Source organism: Stegostoma tigrinum, chromosome 1 (genome assembly GCF_030684315.1).
Source record: "Stegostoma tigrinum isolate sSteTig4 chromosome 1, sSteTig4.hap1, whole genome shotgun sequence".
Classification (NCBI taxonomy): Eukaryota; Metazoa; Chordata; class Chondrichthyes; order Orectolobiformes; family Stegostomatidae; genus Stegostoma; species Stegostoma tigrinum.
This window is the reverse complement of record NC_081354.1, coordinates 70,322,758-70,339,156: the sequence shown is the minus strand read 5'-3', so window position 1 is coordinate 70,339,156 and position 16,399 is coordinate 70,322,758. Positions and strand designations below refer to the sequence as shown.

General features: G+C 42.8%; 1 protein-coding gene across 1 annotated transcript in view; it reads right to left on the bottom strand.

Annotated features, from left to right (window-relative positions):
- Positions 1-13,453: 13,453 nt before the first annotated feature.
- The window catches only part of mrpl1 (mitochondrial ribosomal protein L1), a 43,771-nt gene continuing 40,825 nt past the window's right edge, over positions 13,454-16,399 (bottom strand). Inside the window, exons 8-9 of the mRNA XM_048537944.2 lie at positions 14,476-14,557; positions 13,454-13,896 (exon numbers count right to left, since the gene is read on the bottom strand). Of these exons, the coding sequence (XP_048393901.1) occupies positions 13,772-13,896; positions 14,476-14,557 (207 nt within the window). The 3' untranslated portion in view covers positions 13,454-13,771. The remainder of the gene's footprint in view (positions 13,897-14,475; positions 14,558-16,399) is intronic.

The window sequence follows — 16,399 nt, the reverse complement described above, 5'->3', positions numbered from 1 at the left end:
TGGCACGAGGGGTCATGGTTTTGGGCTGGTTGGTGGAGGGTGGAGAGGGGATGTCGGAGGCGGGTTCTTTACGCAGAGGGTTGGGAGAGCATGGAATGCGTTGCCGGCGGCAGTTGTGGAAGCGGGGTCGTTGGGGTCATTTGGGAGACTGCTGGACACGTATATGGTCACAGAAATTTGAGGGTGCATACATGAGGATCAATGGTCGGCACAACATTGTGGGCTGAAGGGCCTGTTCTGTGCTGTACTGTTCTATGTTCTATGTTCTATGTTCTAAATTGCTGTTTCACCTGGAAGTTGTGATTGGGAATTTGGATTGTGCAAATGGAGGAGGTAAATGGCCAACTAGATATTGTATCCTTTGTGCTTGCAGGGGAAGGAGAGGGATGTCAAGGATGATCAAGGTAAGACCCAGTGTATTATGGAAGGAACATTCCCTTCAGAATGCTGAAAGTGGAAGGGAAGGTGTGTTTATAGTGGCATCATGTCAGGAGTGGCCACAATGGCAGAAGGTGATCTGTTGAATTAAAAGGCTGGTGATGTGGAACAGGAGTCCTGTTGTGATTCTGCAAGTGGTGAGCAGTACAGAAAATTGAACAGATGTGGTTGAGGGCCCTGTTAACTGCTGTTGTGACAATTCTCAGCTAAGAAACAATGTAAACATTTAATAACACTGGTAAGGAATTGTGAATTTTTGGAAAAACTGCGAGAATGGATTAGAATCCTTAGAAACAGACAGATATGAATAAGTGTAATCAAAGGTAGCTGTAGTAGGTAAGGGACAGAGATCGCAGTTAGGACAGCGGTGTGCTTTTCCTGCAGATGTGGGAGATCAGGGAGCAGTCTAGTGTCCCTGACAACTATGCCTGCAGGAAGTATGAGCGACCGCAGATCCTCACACACCGCGTTGTTTGGTTTGAGCAGCAGTTGGACACTCTGAGGAGATACAGGGGGCAGAGAGTGTGATAGACGCTAGTTCCTGGAAGGTGGTCACACCACAGGTACAGTCAGTTAGATGAGTGACCGCCAGGAGAGGCAGGCAGGGAGTGCAGGAGTCTCCTGTGGCTATTCGCCTCTCTCACAGATATATTGTTTCGACACTTGCGGGGTGGGGGGGGTGGTGGGGAATAGCCTGTCAGGGGAGTATAAATGCAGCAGCCAGGCCTGTGGCAGCACAACTGGCTCTGCTGTAGAGGAGGGTCAGGCCAAATTGAAGCAAGCGATGGTGGTTGGACACTCGCTAGTTAGGGCCATAGGTGTTTCTGTGGCCATGTCGTAGACTCCAGGATGGTGTGTTTACTCCCTGGTGCCAGGGTCAAGGACATCTCTGAGTGGTTGTGCAAAATTCTTAAGGAGAAGTTTGAGCAGCCAGAGATCGTGGTGACCATTGGTACCAATGACATAAGTAGAAACAAGGATGAGGTCCTGTCGAGTGAGTAGAGGTAGGTAGGAAAGAGGCTGAAAAGCAGGACTTCAAGGGTAGTACTCTCTGGGTAACTACCAGTGCCACATGCTAGTGAGGCAAAGAATGGAATGATAAGACAGATAAATGTATTGCTAAAGAGCTGGTGCAGGAGGCAGGGTTTTAGGTTCTTGGATCATTGGGACCTCTTCTGTGGCAGGAATGACCTGTAAAAGACAGGCAGGTTACACTGAAACTGGAGGGGAACCAATATCCTCACAGGGAGGTTTGCTGGTGCTACTCGGGAGGATTTAAACTTGAATGGCAAGGGTCCAGAGCAGCAGGTCAGCAAGTGCAGGGATTGAGGGGAAGGTAGATGTTAGGATCAGTAAATCAGAAAGAAAGGACAGATAGAGAGACATAAATAAACATGATGGTACTAATGGGCTGAAGTGTATTTATTTCAATGCAAGGAGTATTAAAGGTAAGGCAGATGAGCTTAGAGCCTAGATCAGTGCATGAGATAATGATGTTGTGACCATTACAGAGACTTGGTTGAGAGAGGGACAGGACTGGCTGCTCAACATTCCAGGGTTGCGTCATTTTAAATGAGATGGAGAGCAAGGTAAAAGATGTGGAGGGGTTGCAATACTAATCAGGGAGAATGTTACATCTGCACTCAGACAGGACATGCTGGAGGGCATAACACTGAGGTAATATGGGTAGAGCTCAAAAATAAAATGGGTGCAATCAGTCTGATCGGATTACGCTATCACCCCCCCGACAGCCACCAAGAGATTGAGGAGCAAATATGTAGGCAGATGATGGAAAGCTGCAATAAAAAAGGAGTTGTCATAATGGGTGACTTTAACCTCCTGGTATTGACAGGACTCCCTTACACCAAGAGGCTTAGATGGGCAGGATTTGTTAGGTGCATCCAAGAGGGTTTCTTGAAGCAGTTTGTGGATAATCCAACTGGAGGGGCCATACTGGACCATGTATTGGCTAATGAGCCTGATCAATTGACTGACCTTTCAGTGGGACAGCATTTTGATAGCGATGAACACAACTCCTTACGTTTTTAGATAGCTATGAATAAGGATAAGTCAGGATGTTGCAGGAAGGTAATAAATTCAGGGACCGTGAATTACATCAGTGTTAGACAAGAGATAGGGAGTGTTAATTGGGAGGAGCTGTTATCAGGCAAGTCCATATTTGACATATGCGAATTGTTTAAAGACTCGCTGGGGAGAGTTCAAGAATGGCATGTTCCAGTAAGGAGGAAGGATAAGAGTGGCAAGTAAGGGACCCTTTAATAATGAGGGAGGTTGTGAATTTAGTCAAAAGGTAAAAAGAAGCATATGTAAGGTTACAGAAGCTAAAATTGGACAGCACCCTTGAGGAATATAGGGAAAGCAGGAAAGTACTCAAGCAGGGAATTAGGAGAGCAAGAAGGGACCATGAAATGACCTTGGCATGTAGGGTTAAAGAGAATCCCAAGGCATTCTATCGATACATTAAATACAAGAAGATAACTAGGGAGAAGATAGGACCACTCAAAGATAAAGGAGGGAACTATTGCTTGGAGCAGAGGATGTGGGTGAGATCCTAAATGTGTACTGATATTCACCCAGGAAAAAGATTTGGAGGATAGAGAGATTTGTGTGGAGCATGCTGTTATGCTAGGGCATTTTAAGAACAAGATTTCTTGAAGAGCATTAAGGTTGACAAATCCCCAGGGCCTAATGCTATCTGCCCCATTGAGGGCAGCAAGAGAGGAGATTGCTGGGGCCTTGACCAAGATCTTTATATCCTCGCTAGCTACTGGAGAGCTTCTGACAGATGACGATGTTGTTCCTCAGTTCACATGGGGAAATAAGGATAATCCAGGAAACTGCGGTCAAATGATTCTCATACCACTGGTTGGCAAATTATTGGAGAGAATTCTTAGGGATAGGATTTACATATATTTGGAAAAGCATGGCCTAATTAGGGACAGTCAGTCTTGCTTTGTGCAGGGCAGGCAATGTCTTACTACCTGGGTTGAATATTTCAATGAGGCAACGAAAGTGATCGATGAGGGTAGAGCAGTGGACATTGTTCACATGGATTTTAGTAAATTTTACAACAAGGAACCTCCATGGTAGGCTCATCCAAAAGTTTAAGACGCATGGGATCCACTGTGACTTGGCTGCGTGGATTCAGAATTGGCTTCCAATAGAAGACAGAGAGTATTGGTGGAAAGGTGTTATTCAGGCTGGAGGTCCGTGACTAGTGGTGTTCTGCAGAGATCCTACTGGAACATCTGCTGTTTGTGACACATTTAAATGACTCATGAAAATGTAGATGGTCGGTTAGTAAGTTTGCAGATGATACCAAGATCAGTGGAATTGTGGATAGTGTAGAAGATTGTCAAAGGATACAACAGGGTACTGATCAGTTGCAGATACGGGCAGAGAAACGGCAAATGGAATTTAACCTGGGCTAAGTGTGAGGTGCTGCACTTTGGGAAGTCAAATGTTAAGGAGATAGTACACAGTACTTCTAGAGTATTGTGTGCAGTTTTGGGCCTCAATTCTCAGTAAGGATGTACTGGCCCTGGAACACGTTCAGAGGAGGTTTATGAGAATAGTCACAGGAATGGAAAGCTTAACATATAAGGAACGTTTGAGGAAGCTGGGACTATACTCATTGGGGTTTAGAAGGATGAGGGGGTATCTCATTGAAACTTTCAGAATACTGAATGGCCTGGACAAAATGGATGTTGGGAGGATGCTTCCGTTCGTAGGAGAGTCTCGGACCTGAGGGCACAGCCTTAGAATAAAGGGAAGACCTTTTAGAACTGAGATAAGGAGAAACTTCTTCAGCCAGAGAGTGGTAAATCTGTGGAATTCACCGCCACGGAAGGCTATGGAGGCCAGGTCGTTGAGTACATTTCAGACTGAGATAGATAGGCTTTTGATTATCAAGGGTTATGGGGAGATTGTGGTTGAAGAACATATCAGCCATGATTGAATGGTGGTGCAGACTCAATGAGCCAAATGGCCTAATTTCTGCTCCTATGTCTTATGGTCTTACAGTAAGTGGGAAGACTCTGAACAGCATTGATGTACAGAGGATCTTGGCTTCAAGTCCATAGCTTCTTGAAAACGGCCACACAAGTAGATAGGATGGTCAAGAAGGCATAGGGCATGCATGCCTTTATGAGTCAGGGAACTGAGTACAAGAATCAGGATATCATGTTTCAGCTTTAGAAGACTTTGATCAGACCACACTCGAGGATTGTGTTTAATTCTGTTCACATTCCAGGAAGGATTTGGAGGCTTTGAGGAGGGTGCAGAAGAGATTTACCAGGATGCTACCTGGATTAGAGAGTATGAGCTATAAAGAGAGGCTAGAAAAACTCAGGAGTGGCACATGCTGAGGGGAGACTTGCAAGAAGTCTATAAAATTAAGGGAAGCATAGATAGTCTCGATCGTCAAAATCTTTTTCCCAGAGTTGAAATGTCTTATACTAAGTGGCCTGCATTTATGGTTAGAGGGGAATGTTCAAAGGAGATGTGCAGGACAAGTTTCTTTTTAAACATGGAGAATAGCCGGAGTCTGGAACACGCTGTCAGGGGTGGTGGGTAAGGCAGATGCAATAAGGGCATTTAAGGGACTTTTAGATAAGCACATGAATTTGCAAGGAATGGGGGGGAATACGGACCAATGGAAAGTGGAAGGGATTAGTTTAGTTTGGTGTCATGTTCGGCACAACATCATTGGCACAAGGACCTGTTCCTGTGCTGTACACCTCCGCTCAGTTCGCAACAAACAACTGCATCTCCCAGTCGCAAACCATTTCCACTCCCCCTCCCATTCTTTAGATGACATGTCCATCATGGGCCTCCTGCAGTGCCACAATGATGCCACCTGTAGGTTGCAGGAACAGCAACTCATATTCCGCTTGGGAACCCTGCAGCCTAATGGTATCAATGTGGACTTCACCAGTTTCAAAATCTCCCCTTCCCCAACTGCATCCCTAAACCAGCCCAGTTCATCCCCTCCCCCCACTGCACCACACAACCAGCCCAGCTCTTCCCCTCCACCCACTGCATCCCAAAACCAGTCCAACCTGTCTCTGCCTCCCTAACCTGTTCTTCCTCTCACCCATCCCTTCGTCCCACCCCAAGCCACACCCCCATCTACCTACTAACCTCATCCCACCTCCTTGACCTGTCCGTCTTCCCTGGACTGACCTATCCCCTCCCTACCTCCCCACCTATACTCTCTCCACCTATCTTCTTTTCTCTCCATCCTCGGTCCGCCTCCCCCTCTCTCCCTATTTATTCCAGAACCCTCACTCCATCCCCCTCTCTGATGAAGGGTCTAGGCCCGAAATGTCAGCTTTTGTGCTCCTGAGATGCTGCTCGGCCTGCTGTGTTCATCCAGCCTCACATTTTATTATTTTGGATTCTCCAGCATCTGCAGTTCCCATTATCCCTGTGCTGTACAGTTCCATGTTCCAGTCAGTGGGTTGATAAAGAATGCTTATTTATAACCTACCCAAACGAGGGAAAGGGGGTTGGGGGTGTGGGCAGAATTGGAAACAAGTTTTGCATTGGGACAGTTTTGACTACCTGCCTGCCAAGTGTCTGCAGACAGAGCCAGGTTAAAGAATTTCCTAACAATGCATTATCTGTGCACACCTAATAGAGTGTTAAAATTGTTCTGTAAATGATCACCAGATGGTGCAAATGAGCAGTCCAGACTGAATAGCTGTCCAGCTTTCCTGTGCAAAACCTTCATGAGCAGAAACAACTGCATCATGCCTATTCTAATATCGCAAACAAGATTAAGAACTTGTCATGGGAAGTGCAAATAGGAGCCCTTTGTGCATTGCTTGTTCCAAGATATGATGAACAATATTTGTAGCTTTACTTCATGTTAACTTGAAAGAAAATTTAGGCATTCATTCAAATAGTGTGATAATATTGTGTACTATAGTATGTGTCAGACAAGGCTCTGTTGGTGCTACTTTTACCTTTAATTCAGAAGGTTGTAGATTCAATTCTGTTTGAGATTTGAGCAACAAAGTCAAGGTTGACTCTCCACTGCGTTTTGAGAGATTGTTGCATTATTATAGGAGTTGCCTTTCATAACAGCCGAAGGCTTTGTCTGTCCTCTTGGGCCAGGATGTGGAGGTGCCGGTTTTGGACCGAGGTAGACAAAGTCAGAAGTCACATGTCACCACATTTTAGTCCAACAGGTTTATTTGAAATCGCAAGCTTTTAAAGCACAGCAAAGGGGTTGGAGATAGCAAGAACTGCACATGCTGGAGTCACTATAACCTGATGTGTGACTTCTGACTTTCAAAGTTTTTGAGAAGATTTGTAGCTTGGTTTGTGGATGAGGTTGTAGACTTGCTCGCTGAGACGGTGCATTTGCTTGCAGACATTTTGTCACCCCACTAGGTAACATCGTCAGTGCGCTCCCGGTGAAGCATTGCTCTTCTGTCCTGCTTGTTATTTATATGCATTGGTTTGCTGGAGTGGTTGGCATCACTTCCAGTTCTGTTTTTCAGTGGTTTGTATTAACGGGTCCAGTTCAGTTTGTTGATGAAATTCTAGTTCAAATTCCGGGCATCCAAGAAGTCCTTGGCATGTCTCTGTTTGGCTTGTCATATTATTGATGTGTTGTCCCAGTCGGATTCATGCCCTTCTTTGTCCATGTGCATTCAGTGAGATTTGTATGTGTCTCTGGGTGGGTAGTTGGTGTTCATTTATCCTTATTGTCAGTTTTCTTCCAGTATGACCTATGTAAAACTTCTCACAGCCTTTGCACGTTATTTTGTACATTGTTAGTTTTACTGGTTGTGGGTATGAGTTCCTTTATGTTCATCAGTAGCTGTTGCAGGGTGGTTGTTGGTTTGTGGGCTACCCTGATTCCTTGGGGTCTAAGTAGTCTTGTGGTCATCTCTGAAATGTCTCTGATGTATGATAGGGTGACTAGTGTGTCTGGCCATGTTGTGTCTTTTTGTTGTGATCTGTCTTGGAGTAATGGCAGATTGTGCTTTTTGGGTATCCATTCCTTTTAAAAACTCCATGTATGTTCCTCTTCTACTTCGGACAATTCCGGTTTGCTGTAGTGTGTTGTGGCTCACATGGGTGTTGGGGTGGTTGCTGCTACAGAAAGACCACCCATATAGAACAAATACTTTTTTTACACCAGGAACTAATCCAACACCCATAAACAGAGCTGCATCAGGACATTATTCAAATGACTATTAGGGGAGTTCACTCTGCACAAACGAGGTGGCACAGTTCCTACATCACAACAGTGTTGATGTTCACAGATTGTTGTAAAAGACTTTGAAAGACACTACGTAAGTGTGGAGCTGGAAGAACACAGCTGGCCACACAGCATCAAAGAAACAGGAAAGCTGACATTTTGGGTCAGGAATTGGCCCACATAAACATTATGATTTTCTCCAGTAACTTCATATTTTGATATTTTTTTCCACCTCTTTTCAATTTCTTCCAATAAGGTAAGGCTGAATTACTAATTTGTTTTAGTTCCTTGAGTCCTGTAGCCAACAGTTTGTTATGTACAAATTCACACAAACTTACATAATAAGGGGTTAAATCTGACTGGATAGCATGTTGATAAGACACAAGAAACATAATTAAAATGAAAATTTGCAATGTTGCATGATCTTGCCCTTCTTGTAGCAACATGGTGCCACAGTAATTTGCGTCTCAAATAAGGTTCATGTTTTCTTTAAGTGAACTCTGCAAATGCACTTAAGCAAGAATATTACAAAAAATAATCACTAATCTGCTTCAGTAATATCAATTAAGGATTAAATATTTGTCAAGGCCCCAGAGAGAACCCCTGTTTTTCTTTGAATTCTGTGGGATCTTTCACATCAACCAACAGATGCTATTCAATGCCACAATTCAGATGAGTCATTGTCTCACTAGTGCACAGGCGTAGTGCTATTGAGACTGTGATCGTATTGTGACTTTGGAATCCACAGATTCTTCATTTGGCCTTTATTTCAAAGGAAATGGAATATAAATGTAGGAAGGTTTTACTGAAACTGTACAAGGCACTATTCAGACCACAGGTGGAATACAATAAAACAGATTTGGGCACTTGAGGAAAGATATACTAGCATAAGAGAGCAGTCCGGAGAAGGTTCACTAGACTCCAGGGTGTGGGGGAACTGTCTTAAGAGAAAAAGTTCAGTTCAATGGGCCTGTACTCATCAGAATATAGGAGAATTTGAGCAATCTTATTGAAACATTGCAGACACTTCAGGAACTTGACAGGGTCAATGCAGAAAGGTAATTTCCCCTTGTCGGAGAGCCTAGGATCAGAGGGTACAATCTCTGAATAAGGGCATCACACATTTAAGACAGAAATGAGGAGGAATTCCTTCTTTCAGAGGATAGTGAAATTATGGAATTCTTCAGCATAGAGGGGCATTGAGCATATTTAAAGGGTGAGATAGACAAAGTTTTAATCACTGAGGAAACTAAAGTTCACAGGGAAAAGGTAGGAAAATGGAGTTGGGGATTATCAGATCAGTTCTGATCTTACTGAATGGTCTACTTCTTATGGTCTTATGAAATGAGATAGTGAGAGACCTTGTGAAATGTATATAGCAATTTATCACAGGCTCATTCACTCCAGGTTTGAAATATCAAATGGGGACAATAAAAGAGAAAGTAGCAGCCTTTGAGAGGGGCTACAGCACCCAGAGAGGCATAGGATCGTGAGGCAGGAAGGTAGTGCAGAAGAATTTCCAGACAGTCTCTTCTGCATAAAAAGCGGGGAAAGGAGCTTGTTGTCTGATGGAAATGTTGAAACAGCAACATCACTGAAGAATGCAGCTCTCTAGGGAGGCAGTAACTCAGCTGTGTAGCAATGATGGAGGATACGTTTGATCCCAAAATGGAAATTGCTGGACATCCATTGCCTGTGGCAGTCAAAATCACTATGGTGCTAAATTTTTCATCTCAACACATCTGTAGGGTTTCCCAGCCTTTTTGACTCTAGTTGAAGATGACGTTCAGCAGGGTGAGCCAATTTGTGCACTTTCACATTGGTCTGGATAGTCAGGCCGAGATGACCAGAGGATTCCTTGAACTATGGTGTGTCCTTGACTTCAACTTCACGTGACCATCAACACTTCGATGATCCAGGCAGCAGCCTTATCCAACAGAAATTGCTTCAAATTGTCAAATGTGCACATATATTTTGGACCATTGCAAGTGTTTCCTTCAGAACTCTTATAAATGTTTCAGGGAAACATGTTCCAATGCCATCATTCTAAGCCAGTCCCAGAAGCCCAGGTTTTGCACACTTTATGTGCCTTCAAGATAGATGCCCCATCAAGGGTCTTCAGTAACATGCTGATATTCTGTGCTCAAAGTTTTGGGATCAGAGGAGAAACATTTCAGACCATAATGATATCCTTGACCAGATAGGATGGTTTCTCTGAGGATGAAGATTTGGAGATAGGTCTGACGCAGTGGACTACGGTGATTTTTTTTTAATAACCAGATCCTGGTTTGGTTTTTAGAAGTTATAACAGTTCCAAGGAGGATACATCAAGTTGGTAAACTCCCAGATGAGGAGCAATGAACTGGTTCCCCTTTTATTTATTTACCAGCTTTCCACTACCTCACCTTCTACCAAAGTCAGTCACAATAAGTTTAGTTCATAAAGGCTTTTTTATGGATAAATTTCTCTCAGACCAAACAAATTCATCCTTTTAAAGAAACCAATTTAACCAGGCGTGAAGAAATAATAATGTATCATAAAAATCAGGTGCATTGAAAAATATTTCAAAGACATACAATTCAATCTCTAGGTTGTTGAAAAAGTGGCAGTGTGATAGTTGAGCAGTGGTCTGAGATTTCTGTTTTTACAAGTGAATTTAAATTCTTCAGTTTGGTTTCCATTTCACTGGCTTACAACAACTGGCACTCAGCATTCAGTGAAAGTATGTTTTACAAGCAACACAGAGGTGAGTAGTCAGTAATTTTTCAACTGTCGCCTTCAGATGAGCACTTGACCCAGAGCTAATGCACAGGTGCTTGAGCTTAGCAGCACATCATCCATTAGCACTCAAACATCAAGGTCAAAATAGTTTGGTTAACTCCAGTTCTTGTATATGGTGAAAAGGGGAAGACGACATAAAATACGTTCTGGCCCAGACTGCCATCTTTTCTCTCATGTTGTCATAGCCTTCAGTAGCTCCCAAGAGACCACAATTCAGTTTGGACTGCATTTCTCACTTTTACATCCATTCCTTTTAAGCTTCCTTGACCTGTTGTCAGGAGTGACATTTCAGGATTTTTCTTTCCATATAGCCACTGTATTTGCATATTTAGTATTTGGTCAAAGCAGGTTGGAATTAAAATTCAAATGTCAATAAGTTATCAGGGATTATGATTCAGCTTCCAAATATACAAGAATGACAATGGGCAAGATGCAATGGGACAGGCTCACAAGTCACAATTACAGATTTTTTCTTATTAGCCTTTTTAGATCCCAATGTAAGCAATCAAATCTTCTGCCTTTCTAACTCTGTTTCCATTTCCTTTAATTACTTCACCATTTCATTGAATTTGTTATTCATGGCACAGATAATTGACCTAACATGGTGTAGAAATGATGTCATACACTTTGCAAGATCAATCAAACTCTGGATGTGAGATTGCTCGCTGAGCTGGAAGGTTCATTTTCAGACGTTTTGTCACCATTCTTGGTAACATCATCAGTGAGCCAAGGAAATCTAACCAGATAAATAGAAAGCGGGACATAACACCAGCGCTTCGTTGGAGGCTCACTGATGATGTTACATAGAATGGTGACGAAACGTCTGAAAACAAACCTTCCAGCTCAGCGAGCAATCTCACATCCAGAACCTAAACCTGAGCTACAAATCTTCTCAAAACTCGCTATCAATCAAACTCTTGATCAAAAGTTGTGCTGAAATAATGAAGGATTCATTTGATGAAGCAGGTCAGATTTTGTTTTTCAAATTAAACAGCATGATAACATCTTACTACTCACTGGAAACCAAATGCAGCTTGATGGACTTTCGCACAGGCTTGCAGATGCTCCTGCACGGTTCTCTTCCTGCACTAGTAGCTGAGATGTAGATTGGCTATCTTGATGGCTATCGGATATAAGTGAAACAACCTCAATTTTTGCAGTTTCAGTTCATTCTACAACACCTTGAGAAAACTCCTAGTTGCAACAACCACTCATCTTTTCAGGAAATATTCATCACTCTCCCGATGAGCATGAGCATCTGGTGATTACTCAGCTGCTTCTAGCTCCTATCACTCGGCCATTGCTCTACAGAGCTCAAAGAAGATGCAGATCTACTTGCATTTCTGGCATCCAGTGTGATATGCTGGGCGTTGCCCTCCATTGAAGTTCACCACGCGAGGATGCCTTGCACAGAAAGTTATGCCTCCACTTGACTCTTCCATTATTCATGCAAAGATACTCAAATCCTTTGGAAATTCAGTCAGATGTTTAGACACCTCATACTGTAGCTTCAGCACCTGCCACATTGTTCTTGACTGCAGAAGCATGTCATCTTTGAAGCTGTGCATCACCATGTCCTTCCATAATCCTCCTAGTCTATGTGGGTGTCACTGCCACTCCCTCTATCAGATGCTAAAATTCACCTGTGTGGTGCTGTTGTTGCTGTATGTGTGGGACTGCTAATCAACATGACAATTTCTTCACCAACACAGGAACTATGTGACAGTACATCATGTGGTGTCCTCCTCAGAAGTGGAAAGCTGCCCAGTAGGATCAGTGGCTGTCTCTTCTTCCTGACCTGAGAGAAAGAGGCGAGAGTGATGAGAAGGCACTGCACATTGCACGATGTTCTCTGCAATTCCAAGTGACCAGGGATGGCCAGTTCACCTTCAGCAACCAGCTTACAGCTTTCAGACTTACTAACTCCATGTCCTCCACTGTGTTGGCATCAAGACACTAAAATATAATAACTAACACATCACTTAGCAGTCTTCTTCCTCATGGATTATGAGTTCTTTTCCCCTAACCTAAGTTGATGTTACTTGCCCATCATAGACAAACCTATGATGCAGCCTCTATGTGCCACAGGGATGTCTGCTGCAGGAGACATTATCAAACCTCTCAAGTCAAATCACCACTGAGGGGGCTTGGCCGATTTGCCAATTTCAGCATGTATTGATATATGTCAGTTTACATAAACAGAAAATGAGGAGGAAAAGAAAAATGAGACTAATATAAAATTACTAATATTAAACTGAAATGATTAGCAGAGTCACAATTGATATGGGAGTAGACCCAACGTATTCATGAGGCAGAGAAAAAAAAAGTTTAAAGTTTTGTCTAACCCACCTCAGAGCTTCATTGTTACGTTCACTGACAGTCCAGGAAAGCTCACGCAGATCTCAGATTTTTGAGAGTTGTGAAGAGAGCCCTAATAAGGAATGTTAATATATTTTTCCATTTAAAGATGCAACTAGACCTGCTGTCTATGTCCAGCATTTAACTTTTAGTTTAATTTACCAGTTTATACTGCTCCTTTTAACAGTGCAGTGCCCACCTGAAATTTTTTCACAAGGATTAATGATTATCACGTAAACATTTTGTTCTAGCATTTATGATTCAATGAAAGATGCATCTCCTAAAGAGAAGATAAGAGAATCAAACACATCTTTCTGAATATTCTTCACAAAAGAATATATTGAAACACACTGCCACTAGATAGTTTTGGGCATGTACACTGACAACATCAAAAAATGCAAATTAAATTCGAAATTTAGAAACCATTTCAGTTTAGAAAGTATTCAACAGATACAAGTACTATAAAACTTGTCCAATTGTTACATTAGAATTAAAAATACATTGAGTCAACCCCAGACAGTCCTTTACAATGTGAAGAACTTTAGTTGTCACGTTAAGTGTCACAGCACATTTTAGCAGTGTATATAAGAGATGGTACTATGGAACATTGGAGACATTTAGATATTAGCAGACACCATGCAGAAGGTAATCCTTGTGAAGTTTATAGTATCAAGCCATATTGCAAAAAATATTTTACAATTATTCTCACTGAACAAACATGAACAGGGATTGTATCTGTGCAACAGCAAATATTTGCCTTAAACAAACATTAACAGGATACACACTGGTTGTTTACTTGATTCAATTGCAATGTCCAAAACCCCTGTTTAAGCGAAGTGGACAAACTCAACTTGTTCCTTCATGTCACATGAATCAAGGCTTTTATCACATTACAACCTGCCAAATGGAGACATAACAGCAATCAGCAGATCATCTACACATCATAATACAGTATAGTTAATTATTAGCATTTTCATTCTCTTCTTCATTGTCTTCTGTTATTTGAGGAAGGAAAGGTTCTACTTTGAACAGCAAAGACTCACTAGTTGCACTGCAAATAATGGCTCGTTCCACAAATGGCCCTGGAAAGAAAAGAAAACATTTGCTGACTTCAACTGTGGATGTGAAAAAATACAACACAATTCAACAAATAACTGAAATGCAAAACTAAACCTATGATATTGAAGAGAGCATTTCATATTTAGAATAATATTTTCTAAGTTATGCAATTTTTAAAAAGCTTATCACCAGGAATAAAAACAGTACAGAAGATACAATTAAGTCAGAGATAGTAGGAACTGCAGATGCTGGAGAATCTGAGATAACAGAACCACGGACCCAGGTTTGATTCCAGCCTCGGGTAACTGTCTGTGTGGAGTTTGCACATTCTCCCCGTGTCTACGTGGGTTTCCTCCAAGTGCTCTGGTTTCCTCCAAACAGTCCAAAAGATGTGCAGGCTAGGTGGATCGGCCATGCTAAATTGCCCGTAGTGTTCAGGGGTGTGTGGGTTATAGGGGGATGGGTCTGGGTGGGATGCTGCAATGGGCAGTGTGGACTTGTTGGGCCAAAGAGCCTGTTTCCACACTGTAGGGAATCTAATCTAATCTGTGTACATAAATAAATAGAATACAAACGCTAAACAAAGCAACAGCATCACTCACCAAATCCCACTGGTTTGTGTGTACAAACATCCTTGATAATTGTGGCAATATTAGCGACAATGTTTTCCCTTGGCATATCCAGCTGAAAAATAACAGACAGGATGACAAGATGCTGTACAATTTCGAAAATGAAACGATTGTCATGCAAAACATCTTCAACTTACTGAATTCATTGCCCTGCATCCCGACAGTTGGATCTGATTATTCCACATTGTATAAATTGCTCACTTTATTTCTGTCCGTTTCCCCTTTTCTAGTCTGTTCAAGTCAAGTATTCATTTTCTTCTTTGCTTTTTGCCCTTATTCTGTCTGTTCCATCCTAACTTTCAAATCACTTGTATATCCAAGTTGTGTTCAATGTCTGCAACTTGCTCCAGGCTTAAACTCCTTGCAACATACTACAGTTTTGATTTGCAACTTTTGCACACAAGTATCAGTAGTGGCAAAGCTTTCAAACACTTGAGCCCTATGATCTTTTCCTCAATCCTTAGCATTCATGTTCCTGTGTTAAAAACATTCTTAAAACCAATAGTCTCCATAGAGCTTTTGGTCACCTCTCCCATTGTGCCTTAGCATATACTCTGTAAAGAGCCTTGGAATGATTTCAACATTAAAAGAGACTAAGTATATGCAAGTTGTTGCTGTAGCTCCTCAGTAAATTAGATTAGACTCCCTACAGTGTGAAAACAGGCCCTTCGGCCCAATAAGTCCACACCGCCCCTTGGAGCATCCCACCCAGACCCATCCCCCTATAACTCACACACCCCTGAACACTACGGGCAATTTAGCACGGCCGATCCACCTAGCCTGCACATCTTTGGACTGTGGGAAGAAAACGGAGCACCCGGAGGAAACCCACGCAGACACGGGGAGAACGTGCAAACTCTGCACAGACAGTTACCCGAGGCTGGAATTGAACCTGGGTCTCTGGCGTTGTAAGGCTGCAGTGCTAACCACTGAGCCACCGTGCCGCCATTTTATCTTGCCTTCATTTATGCTCTACACTATTTTCAAAACATGCAGCATGCAACAGATAGTATATTACATTCAAGTCCCAGCATGTAACAAAATTTTTCAAAAAAAGTTGAGATATTTAAATCAGGCAGTCACTTCACTATGCAAAATATTTTTCCACCAACAGACTATTTGAGGTTAATCTGTTCCTATCTTGTCCAACCATATATAATGAACTCCTGCAACTTAACAGGTTTGAAATCCTTGTTCATCAAAACAAAATACACCAACAATCTCTCTCCCATTGCAACTACTCTCCATCTTCGGTCCGCCTCCCCCTCTCTCCCTATTTATTCCAGTTCCCTCCCCCCATCCCCCTCTCTGATGAAGGGTCTAGGCCCGAAACGTCAGCTTTTGTGCTCCTGAGATGCTGCTTGGCCTGCTGTGTTCATCCAGCCTCACATTTTATTATCTTGGAATCTCCAGCACCTGCAGTTCCCATTATCTCTGATACTATTTTAACCTCACTGCGAAGCCTCTTCCAGGGATGCCTAACCTGAAGAAGTTACCCTCCTCCCTCCGGACCAACCTCAGGGAATCTCTCTCCCATTGCAACTACTCTCCATCTTCGGTCCGCCTCCCCCTCTCTCCCTATTTATTCCAGTTTCCTCCCCCCACCCCCCTCTCTGATGAAGGGTCTAGGCCCAAAACGTCAGCTTTTGTGCTCCTGAGATGCTGCTTGGCCTGCTGTGTTCATCCAGCCTCACATTTTATTATCTTGGAATCTCCAGCATCTGCAGTTCCCATTATCTCTGATACTATTTTAACCTCACTGCGAAGCCTCTTCAAGGGATGCCTAACCTGAAGAAGTTACCCTCCTCCCTCCGGACCAACCTCAGGGAATCTCTCTCCCATTGCAACTACTCTCCATCTTCGGTCCGCCTCCCCCTCTCTCCCTATTTATTCCAGT